We start from the raw sequence: 12,349 nt of genomic DNA, 5'->3' as shown, positions 1-12,349 counted from the left end.
GTCTCTTATTTTCTCTCTAGTCTGAGTATTAGTAAACATATCGACATCACTATAAATGAGTATTAGTAAACATATTGACATCACCATAAATGAATATTAGTAAACATATTGACATCACCATAAATGAGTATTAGTAAACATATTGACATCACCATAAATGAGTATTAGTAAACATATTGACATCACTTGTAGTCATAAAAACAAAAATTAGAAAAATATATGTGGGCAGGTGGGCCAATAAATGGTACGTTTTTTAAGTGGGCGAATAAATGGTGCACTTACCCTATTCCTAGTTTAAATCCACTCACTCTCAGGTAGACCTGACAACAGGTACACCTGATCAGGTCTACCTGATAGTGTGTGTGCTCATCAGCCATAAGGTAGACCTTACAAACGGATCTTTTCAGCCGTACCTGTCAGGTCTACCTGATAGTGAGGGGCTGGCCTAGGACAGTCCGTCAATGAATTTTCGTGATTCTCTTCTTGGAAGCATGCGAAAATTCTTTAGGTCTACCTGATAGTGTGTGTGCTCATCAGCCATAAGGTAGACCTTACAAACGGATCTTTTCAGCCGTACCTGTCAGGTCTACCTGAAAGTGAGTGGCTAGCCTAGGGCAGTCCGACAATGAATTTTCTTGATTCTCTTCTTGGAAGCATGCGAAAATTCCTTTTTTTAAGAGGTTTGACAGAGGGAACTTTAACTGCTATGGTCTTATCGTCCCGAAATCAAAGAGAGAAGGAAGACAGGATAGGAGAAAGCCAGCCGTTCCGAGAACGAACATTATCCCAGCAGGATAAAATCCGCCTCGGGCGGGAATCGAACCCGCGGCCTAGCGCTTACAAGGCAGACGCACTACCAACTAAGCCAACTAGGCTGGCAAGAAAATTCTTACTTTTCTGAAAGAACCTCTGATATTCTTCTCTTGAATTTCCAATCATCAACAAGTTCTTCAGTTAGCAACACTGTTTTCACACAAAACGAAAGGGACGAGAAAAGAGAATGGATAAAGGAGACCAGGAGCCCCGGGCGGGAATCGAACCCGCGGCCTAGCGCTTACAAGGCAGACGCACTACCAACTAAGCTAACTAGACTGGCAAGAAAATTCTTACTTTTCTGAAAGAACCTCTGATATTCTTCACTTGAATTTCCAATCAGCAACAAGTTCTTCAGTTAGCAACACTGCCTTTTTCACACAAAACAAAAGAGACGAAAAAAGAGAAAGAATAAATGAGACCAGGACGAGATAGAATATCAAGAGAGAAAAATAAGGACAGAAACGTTAATCCGGTAAGAAATGGGAGAGAGATTTTTCGTTCCGAATGTCCCATCAAGTGCATTATTTGGACGTTTTCGAGTTTTTGAGGTCCAAGCTTGAGGCTGGGTGAACAGAGACCATTCCGGGTGACCTGCTGAGGATGTTTATCTGGATAGGGGACCTTTTTTTTCAAGAGGTTTGATAGAGGGAACTGTAACTGCTAAGGTCTTATCGCCCCGAAAGCGAAGAGAGAAGGAAGACAAGATAGGAGAAAGCCAGTCATTCCGAGAACGAACTTTATCTGTTTATGATGAAATCTGCCTCGGGCGGGAATGGAGCCGCACTAATCAAGCTCCACTCTGGCTCTAAAAACACAGTGGAGAGGAGAGCATATTGAAGCGGAAGAGACGACTTCAAACCGAATACTTGGAACTGAGAGCAACAAGCTCTATGCCCTTTTCTCTCCACTCTACTCTGTATTAAACTAATGTCTTAAAATTCAAACAAGCTATGTAATCATCACTGTGTCCGCAGTCAGCATTAATCAAGTGTTTCGCTTGCGATTCGCCTGCGGCGACGAGTTCACAGCAGTCGTGCGGCTGAAAAAAAAAAAAAAAAAAAAAACTTATTTGATGAGTATTTTTATTTAACTTATTGGAAAATTTTGCTTCTTTTTCATTAACTTTTTTCTTGCCCTCTTTAGTCCTGAGGTTCGGCACTGTGGATTGGAAAGTTGAGATTTTCTCATAGGCTGACACAAAAATTATTTTGTACCTATAATTGGAAAGAGAATGAGAATAATTATGAAGAGGAACGGACGGAAAAAAACTAGGTGGTTTAGTGGTCAAGACACTCGGCCGATAATCAGGAGGGCGTGGTTCAACCCCAGTCGAGTTATGGAATTTTATTCTCAACATTGTTTGAGATTTCCCGGATTCTTACTCTTTAGTCCTACATATTCGACCTTGGTTAGACTCTGTGGGGGTAAAAGGACTTTCCAGTCCTGTTCCACAAAGATGATAACCTTAATTTTCATCATCCTTTTTTGTTTCATCCTAAATGTAGATACCTCCCTTGTATGCATATTGTAATTAATCTGAAGTACATTACAATGCTGAAGTTTAAACTGTGGGTTGAAATTTTCACACAAGATCAATACACAATGTAGGTATTTCTATCTTCTTATTTCTTAGTCTAGGTAAGTAGATATTAAGTATGCCATCTAGGTAAAATAGATACGGTTATTCCTGGCTAATCGCTCTTCTTCCCTCTCTATCTCTCTCATTATCACCATTTACAGCATCATCTTCAGAATACAGAACTTTTTAAGAAATGATATTTTTTTTAATATCCTTAAAAGTTTTCCGAGCATAAAAAAGTTTTTAAAAAAATGAAAATATAATTATGAAAATACGAGAAATTCACGTAAAAAAAAGTCGCCGAATAAGAATATTGTGATAAGAGAAATTTTCAAATGGGAAGAATTATTCGAAGGCGTTGAAAAAATGAGATGGATGAAATTTCAGAAAAAAAAATGCGTTTTTTTCCAACATCAAATTTTCTTTGAATTTTTAATTTTTAGCCTTCTTTCAAAGCCCCAACTTGCAAACTCATATTGAACAGGGAAAAATCAACACAATGGATACAAAATGTAATTTATCCACACAATAAACTAATAAACCACTTGTGTCTTCTAACTGTTCATTTGCACACAAAATTATCATAATAGACAATACAAACAAGTTGATCATCTTCCCCCTAACATTGAAAACAAAAAAATGGTCAACAAAATATCACCAGGAAACATGATTGAGGATGATACCGACAGATTGGTTTCAATTAACCGAGAGGGAAAGAGTGAACAACAAACAACAGATGATGGAAAAGTTTGTGAGACGTGAGCACTGCACATTGCTTTTACTCATTTCAGTGGCTATGTTCTTCATTGATGTAGTGACGAGTGTTAGCTTCAACAAGCTATGTAATGACAGCTATACGAGAGTTCTCAGAGTAACCACCTACCTCGGAGAGAATTAAAATGTTATACCCACCTGTGCCTACATACCTGTGTCATAATCATATTATAATTTCCGGCATTGTACGAGTTGCACTAATAGTACCTAGTTCAATGACCTATAAAACTAATTCAGGAAAAAGATCTCTGTAGGATTTTTTTAAGAAGTTTGATAGAGGGAACTGAAACTGTTAAGGTCTTATCGTCCCGAAAGCGAAGGGAGAAGAAAGACAGGATAAGAAAAAGTCAGCAGTTCCGAGAACGAACCTTATCTGTTTACGATAAAATCCACCCGGGCCGGAATCAAACCCGCGGCCTAGTGCTGAGTATTCAAAGTTGAAAATTTCCAGCAACAAACTAATGTCAGAGGAATTAAAAATACAACATGCGAGTAGGCACTATCACTATGCATATTCTCGTCTCGTAAGAAATGTAATAACCGGTGATGATCTCAATTTCGAACAGCTCAACAAAGCATGAAATCTCCAGAGAGCTCGAGAAAGCACAGTCCTCATTGTCAAAGTTCATAATGATACCCAAGTGCTTATTGACACAGCAGAAAATCTCAGAAATGGATATGCTGGAAACACACCAAATGTTACTTGTTCCAGTGTCACCCTAGTGTCATAATATTACCATAATGCCCCCCCATTGAAAAAATAAAGCCCCACTCCCCATTGCTAGACTCGCATGTGGGAGATGCGTTCCAATATTTGGATAATATTGATCAAGCACTTTCGCTACCCAAATTTATCTCAATACTCGTATCATCACTATCATACATAGCGCGTAATTCTTTGCTAGTTACTATTATGGAAGTGTTTGTGAGAAATTTTTGTTTGATGAAATGGTAGGATCTTGTTGGAGTCACATTGGAGATTTGAAGATTCGAACGCGCTGTAGTTCACCTTCTGAATTAGTAGGTTACTCCATAAATCCAATGTTTCAATCTTTGATGAAAATCTTCGATGAAAAGAGAACTGTCAAAGAAGGTCAAAGAAAAGAAAATTATATTTGAGACTAAAAAATATAATGTCTTTTTTTCTGGCCATTATTTGTTTTCCCTTATCGCCTGACCATAGAGCCAGAGATGATGCCATTGATGTATTATGACTAGTACTTCGACATCAGTATAATGTAAGTACTCTTCTAGTTGAAGGTACTGCTTTCCGGTACTTACCAATGGTGACGATCCCTTCTTAAGCAGTTTCTTCTCCCACACCTCTTTTGTTTGCCTCTTTCAAAAACAAAACTTATTGTTTGAACACCCTCTTGGAAAAGACCTTCGGGAGTGAAATGATTCACGCTGATTCAGAAAGTGGAAGGAGAGAGATTGGGGGGTGTTCAAGTGACAAATTATCAATTTATAAAATTAATAGACACGATAAATAATTCACTTTTATTTCCATGTATAATATTACAAATTTGTAAGATTAGCATTTTTTACTTTCCTTATTAACTCACGGTTCAATTGTTCTTCTAAAATCCTATTTAGGTGTTAGAGTCTGTTACAGCATTATTTGCTTCACTTGATAGCATTGTATGGGATGCTAGGTCACAATGAACTCGCACTTTTTGAAGGATTAAAAGAAAATGCAAGAAGATTTTCGACAGATTCCTCTAAAAAATGAAGTATGTTTGTTGTAATCCTGATGATTAGTGCTAGGTAGATGAATTTCATGAAGAAAATTGTTTATAAATTAATAAAAAATAATTACTTTTTAATCACAAAGTGAAATGGAAGGGTCAAAACTAGTACCTACCTAATCAATTTATTATTGATTTCATTAATCTCACTGTTGGTGTTTCATTCTTGTTGTTTCAAATCCTTCTTGTTTTCGACCGCATCAAAGTTGTTATGAATTTCATAGAGCTCCTTATTATCTGTTTTGATCAAATAAATATAGAAGAATACGAAGGCAAACAAACAGTTCAAAGAATACAGGAGAAAATTGACGAATAAGCTATTGATTTTCAGAAACATGTTGGTAACTGTGAAAGAGGACATTGTGAACACGATGCTACAAACACATGAACCAATCCCTCGAAGATCTAATGGCAACATCTCGCCCTGCAAGATATTTGGCATAGGACCTAACCCGATAGAATAGATACTAGCGTAGACACAAATGCTAGTAAACAACATGAAGTTGTAATCATACTTGAAATGAACGACTTCGTTGTAGTGAAGGAAAGTGATCACACAACTAAAGAGATGACTAAGGAAACATCCGAAACAGGAATACAATAGGAGTTTCCTGTGACTGATTTTATTAATCACAAGAGTGCTAACAAATGAAAACAATAAAACCAAGGAACTAAACACAATACTGTACATGTTATTCTGCAAAATATGATGAGAGTACGCAACCATGGCGCTCATACCAGAAAATCTCTGCACTATATTCAAGAGAACCACACACATGAAGTTTCTATTCAAGCACTTTGTCATCAAAATCTTCAAGTTCTTGAAATTATCGTACTTGACGATTTTAATGTTTTCCTTGATTTCTTGAAAACAATAAAACCAAGGAACTAAACACAATACTGTATATGTTATTTTGCAAAATATGATGAGAGTACGCAACCATGGCGCTCATACCAGAAAACCTCTGCACTATATTCAAGAGAACCACACACATGAAGTTTCTATTCAAGCACTTTGTCATCAAGATCTTCAAGTTTTTGAAATTATCGTACTTGACGATTTTGATTTTTTCTTTGATTTCTTTATAATCGTACGAAGCTTTGATCTTACTGAAGATGGTGTTAGCTTTGTGATCGTTGTTGATGTAAATGTAATAATAAGGAGATTCAAACAAGAAGAAACAAGAGAGGAGAAAGACAATGGGTACGACCAAGTTCAGATAGGCAAATGTTTCGTAGGTTAGTAGAGGTCCCAGGACGAATTCCACCAAGTGTCCAGAGTTGAGGAATAGTGGGAGGAGTGTGAAGCAGACACCTCGGATGTTAGTGTCCAGGATCTCCCCGACATAGGTTGGTACCACGGTGAAGGTAATTCCCATGGTAATACCAAACAGGAACCTGGCAAAGTAGAGATGGTACAGATCTCGGGTCAGGATAACAATGATCCACCCTATGGATGTCAGAACCCCGGACAGGATCAGGCAAGGCAGTCTTCCATGTCTGTCAATAGAGAGTCCAACAGGTATAGGACTAATCAAGTGCCCGATTTCGTGAATTGAAGCCAGGAGAGATTTCTGGTTTTTGTTCAGGTCTAACTTTTCCAAGGTTGGGGACGTCCATCCCATGAAACACCCAACTGTCAGGATACTTAGACCGGCTGTAACAGAAGAAAGATAAATAATGTCAATACCGCTCAGTGATTATGATTAGGTACAATCATATCGATATCTATTATTTAGCTATCAATAAAAACAAAATGTGAGTGCTCTAATGTATTTTATATGATTTTCACGTTATATGGATTATCATTTCAAGTGTGTTGCTCTAATAAAATGTAATTAGTTTATTATCAACCTGATGACATGACATGCGCCACAACACACTTGAGGACCAAGGTCAAAGCCATGGGCTTATCAAATACGAATACCGCCACCTACCTGTACATTTTGTAGAGAAAATTGTACAATGTACATTGTACACCCATCAAAATCATTACGGTACGGTTTGTAAACGTGTGATAGATGCTATTTCTGACGATCAAATTACACTGAGTACTCTCTGGTCTCTACGCCTCCCTTGGTAATGCTTTTAGGTCAGGGTTGTCCAACCTTAGGGCACCCGAGGGCCGCAAGAGACCAAGGTAGAGAGTTGGCGGGCCGCAAAAACTCAACTCACGGGGGGGGGGATGGCCTGGTGTAATGTAATTACAATTGATGGGTACCTAGAATTAGAAACTAACTATGAAATGTGTAAGGTAAAACTGGGATAATTTTTATAAATTTGAAAATTTTATACATGCATTATTTATTTTATTTAGTATATTTACTGTTATTTTCCCATTTTCGTTCAATTTTTTTAGGCGGGCCTTCGCGGGCGCCGCAAAAATGAGCTCGCGGGGCCGCATGCCGGCCCGCCGGCCGCGGGTTGGACAAGCCTGTTTTAGGTATACCTCAAGTTTGGACATAGCGTTATCCAATTTTCCGTTTAATGAGTCATATACTCGTACCTGGAGTGGAGATATCGTACCACGCGACGTTGCGTCGTAAGGTCGAACACTCACTATCAGGTAGGCCTGACAGGTACGTTTCTGAACAGGTCCGCTTGTCAGCTCAACCTGATACCTTGATGTGTGAGTGGCCCAGTCAAAGAATCATGTTCCAGTTGTAAAAGGCCCACTTTACTCGAAAAAGCTGCCAGAATTTGTCTCAGCTGGTATTTGTCGATCATCTGTTTCCAGTGGCAACTTTATATATTGATCAGCTGTGGGTGAAAACACAAGCCTGTGGTTAATTTTGGTGGAAAAAATTCACATGTTCATTCGACAATCATCACAAAACACGATCCAAATGGTGTCAACACTTGACCGACACGAAACCACTGTGTCACGGAGACCTGGAAATAGAGCTCTGCGGAATTTTGGTCGAACTGTGCGAACACATTATCCTGAAATCCGAGACCTGGAAACATGAATCCGAACCAAATATTCCGCGGACAGAGACACACACATGTGTGTGTTTGGTGACACATCTTAGTGTTTGGTTTTTGTTACAGGGGCCGTCTGGGGATTTGCATGGATGAGTCCCAGAATACTTTGTTTTGCTGTAATTTCTGAATGGTTTGTCCGATTTGGATGACAAATTTTGACGACATGTTTGCACCCTTTTTAACACACCTAAAAGGAACAATTTTATTGCTCATGTTTTTGGACTCCCAAGGGCCTCCTAGGGTTCGCGCTGTAGGAACATCATCTTTTTGAGTCCTCCTTTTATTATTACCAATAGTAACGAGTAAAAGGTATACAGGGACGACGGACTACATTCGGTATTGCGCCGCGTCGGTGTCCTGTCACCTCGGGTCGATCGGTCTGTCGGTCGGTCGTGTCCCCATACGAAACGGGACTTATCCAAACTAGGTGCCGCGACGCTATGATACCTTCGTCACTGTATTAAGGTCTTTTACCAGGATCACGAAAATGGCGGTGCGCAAATTTTTGTCACGAGGAATAACGCATAAGCCACAGAAAGTCAAACAAAAAACAACTGGTTTTTTTTTTTTTTTTTTTTTTTTGGCCAAAATGACATCATACTTATGTGAGTCTTTTGGTTACTGAATGGTTTGACCATAGACAAGCTAGTCAGCTACCAAAGTATGAGATCAACTGTTACGGTTCAAAGATCCCGTCAAAAGGATTCAAGAACGCGTCTTCAATAACTTCATCAAAGACAGCCACCCTAAAAATAACAGTCGGTTGACAAAAAGCTGTAGAAAGTGTATTAATAAATGATATCGATATAATAAAAAACAAATAAAACAGATGTTTTCAACGGAGAGATGGATAAAAAAGATGACAGCCACAAAATCGGGAAAAGAGATCAGGAAAGGGGGAACGATGAGTCAGAAATACTTTGTTTTGCTGTAATTTCTGAATGGTTTGTCCGATTTGGATGAAATTTGACGAACATGTTTGACCATTTTAAGACCTAAAGGACAATTTTATTGCTCATTTTTTGGACTCCCAAGGGCCTCTTCTAGGGTCCCTGTAGAATATCTTTTTTCCGAATCACTTTTGCAGTTTATTGAACCACCAGTAGATAGTAATAGTTCTAGGTGCCTACGGTATTACCCACCGAAAATTGAACGATTTAAAAAATGGAATGGAAACAAAACACTCGTTCTCTATGAGAAATTTTACAGAGAATAAACTGCGAAGAGAAAAAGCCGCCTTCCCTCTCTACTTTTCGAGAAAATATTCCCCAATGTTACTTCTTTCGTAAGAAAATTATAACTTATAACCCGCATTTTACAAGCTTAATTCAATTATTTCTTGAATCCTGTTCCAACTCCCAATGTTTCCTAAGAGTTCCCCCTCTGTCTTGACAATTTTCTTATTTCATATAATATTATCTTCCTCGCCTCGTCTTCCATCTTGAACTTTCTTCCCATTTTCTTCGGAATATTTTTTCTATATTACATTTCATAAGGACACGGAATCATAACGAAATTTCCACCATTTTGCACATGATACATTTTCTTTTCTTTCTTTTGCTGTCTCCCTATTTTCCCCCTTGCCATTCTTTTTGAAGCTTTATCTCCTTTATTTTTCTGTCCCTTCGCTTTCCATTATTTTCATTCTGTTTGTTTCCTTCTACTTTTAGACAGTTGAAGTCGGAAGTCGGTAAAGTAGAGATCATTGTAATGGTCACATAATTATCATCGGGGTAGTTTTTAGTTTTTTTTACCATAGGTAGCTCATAATATTTTCGGGAGCTCGTTACACCGTAGGTCCACCCCTCCTTCTTATATTGAAACATTTAAATTTTTTATTTGCTATTACATTTACATAAATATACACCCGGACATATTTATTATTGCCAACCCTTTGGGTTCATCCTCCCTCTGAAGCTGACAGGAAAAACACAAACTCGATATTTTTGTCTTTGAAGTTAAGAATTTAATTATTGAACTGTGTTATTTGTATTTAGGTTATGATGAAGGTTGGTGTTTAATCACTAGTGGGACGCTCCGGGGTGGATGCAGAATGCAGATGAAGACAGAAGCGAAAACAGTGTGGCTAGTAGATAGTTCGTAGAACTTAGTCATTTTCTATGGTCTAAAATAATATAACAGTAAAATAACTACACTATATCTTACATCCATCAAATGGTACCAAAGTTTGTCAAAAAGGTAATACTAAAAAAGGCTTGCCAGCCCGAAGACAGAAGCAAAAACAGTGTGGCTGGTAGATAGTTCGTAGAATTTAGTCGTTTTCTATGGTCTAAAATAATATAACATTAAAATAACTACACTATATCTTAGATCCATCAAAGGGTACCTACGTTTGTCAAAAAGGTAATCCTTAAAAAGGCTACAAATGAAAAAAAATTGGTTAATTTTTAAATGGGATTTTAATGTGGATCCCATGAAAGTCCATATAGTAAGGGAGTATCTACATAATTTAAGCGCTAGGCCGCGGGTTCGATTCCCGCCCGGGGCGGATTTTATCCTGATGGGATAATGTTCGTTCTCGGAATGGCTGGCTTTCCTCCCATCCTGTCTTCCTTCTCTCTTCGATTTCGGGACGATAAGACCATAGCAGTTACAGTTCCCTCTGTCAAACCTCGTAAAAAAAAGGCTACAAATGAAAAAATTTGGTTAACTTTTAAATGGGGTTTTAATGTGGATCCCATGACACAGAACGTGAAAGTCCAAATAGTAAAGGAGTATTAGTTATCTATCTACCTATGTATCTACATTAATTGACCGAACGAAGTGAAGGTCTATGTTTTAACTCGACCGTTTTGCATTTGATTTAGATGTTTGTTTGTTAATGTGTTTATTTGTTCCGCTATAACTCGCGATTCGCGATTGCCTGGTCCTATTTTCATGAACTTTGAAATTTTGAGTTCCTTGGATCAAGACACGTCGATCCTTAAAATTTGGTGTCCCAGGTCCAATTTTGGTCTCAAACTTTTCAAAATGGTAATAGATAAATTACCGCATTTATGACCCTTGTATACCCTTCTATTCTATCTAGAAAAATGATCCGAATTCTTGGTACCTACCTAAATCTATTGTTTTTAAAAAAGGTTCAAAAGGGGGAACGGGTGCGCTTGTTTACATTAGCGCCTCGCAGTATCACTAACGGCAATTTCACAGCTAAATGAATTTCAAAAGAAAAAAACTACATCCCCTTCTTCTTCTCTGTGTTCCTCGTTCTTTTTTAAATGTTTCCAATGCTTCTGCCTGTCGCTTTTTTTTTATATTTTATAAAATTATTTACTCCATTATTTAATAACTTTAAACTGGGTGAACTAAGCTTTGAATTTTTCTTTTCAAGATGACGCAAAATCGGTGATTTAGTTTTAATCTCTCGAGTACATCGCGTATGATATCAGAATTTTCCCTAGTTTACCAAGTTTCTTCCGCACAGTTTTGCAGACGGACACCAAATTTTCCTTTCTAGGCAAACTGAAAAATCAGAGCTAGGGGGAACGGGTGCGCTTGTTTACATTAGCGCCTCGCAGTATCACTAACGGCAATTTCACAGCTAAATGAATTTCAAAAGAAAAAAAACTACATCCCCTTCTTCTTCTCTGTGTTCCTCGTTCTTTTTTAAATGTTTCCAATGCTTCTGCCTGTCGCTTTTTTTTTACATTTTATAAAATTATTTACTCCATTATTTAATAACTTTAAACTGGGTGAACTAAGATTTGAATTTTTCTTTTCAAGATGACGCAAAATTGGTGATTTAGTTTTATTTAATCTTTCGCGTATGATATCAGACTTTTCCCTAGTTTACCAAGTTTCTTCCGCACAGTATTGCAGACGGACACCAAATTTTCCTTTCTAGGCAAACAGAAAAATCAGACCTTATTGCTATCAGAGAACCTACATGGATATGGATCACCAGGAAAATATAACTGTCCACAGTGTCCAGTATTCGTTTTTTAATCGTCATAATCATTTTCATTCGTTCGTTTTAAGCATAATTCAAAACATCTAGAGTTTCTAGAGGCGATGATTTTTCAGTTTTTTCTATCATTGATGACATGACACCCTGTTTTTTCTATTTAATTGAGGACACCCTGTTTGAGATCTGTCCTCTACATTCACAGAACCTGCATGGATATGGATCACCAGGAAAATATAACTGTCCACAGTGTCCAGTATTCGTTTTTTAATCGTCATAATCATTTTCATTCGTTCGTTTTAAGCATAATTCAAAACATCTAGAGTTTCTAGAGGCGATGATTTTTCAGTTTTTTCTATCATTGATGACATGACACCCTGTTTTTTCTATTTAATTGAGGACACCCTGTTTTTTCTATTTAATTGAGGACACCCTGTTTGAGATCTGTCCTCTACATTTCCCTGTTTTTTACTATCCCATTAAGAGGATACCAAGAGGTGTCATCAAGGCCAGAGAGCTAGT

General features: G+C 37.8%; 1 protein-coding gene across 3 annotated transcripts in view; it reads right to left on the bottom strand.

Annotated features, from left to right (window-relative positions):
* Positions 1-4,642: 4,642 nt before the first annotated feature.
* LOC103509976 (sugar transporter ERD6-like 14) overlaps positions 4,643-12,349 on the bottom strand; it is a 9,424-nt gene continuing 1,717 nt past the window's right edge. For 2 of the 3 annotated variants that reach the window (XM_008474609.3, XM_017444385.2), the window contains 2 exons: positions 5,799-6,574; positions 4,643-5,581 (listed from right to left, as the gene is read on the bottom strand). In XM_008474609.3, the coding sequence (XP_008472831.2) occupies positions 5,078-5,581; positions 5,799-6,574 (1,280 nt within the window). In that variant the 3' untranslated portion in view covers positions 4,643-5,077. The other variant, XM_026824159.1, reaches the window with a different exon arrangement.

Source organism: Diaphorina citri, unplaced genomic scaffold (assembly GCF_000475195.1).
Source record: "Diaphorina citri unplaced genomic scaffold, Diaci psyllid genome assembly version 1.1 scaffold548, whole genome shotgun sequence".
NCBI classification, from domain to species: Eukaryota; Metazoa; Arthropoda; class Insecta; order Hemiptera; family Psyllidae; genus Diaphorina; species Diaphorina citri.
Note: the sequence above shows the minus strand (reverse complement) of the source record. Positions and strands in the feature narration are given on the sequence as shown.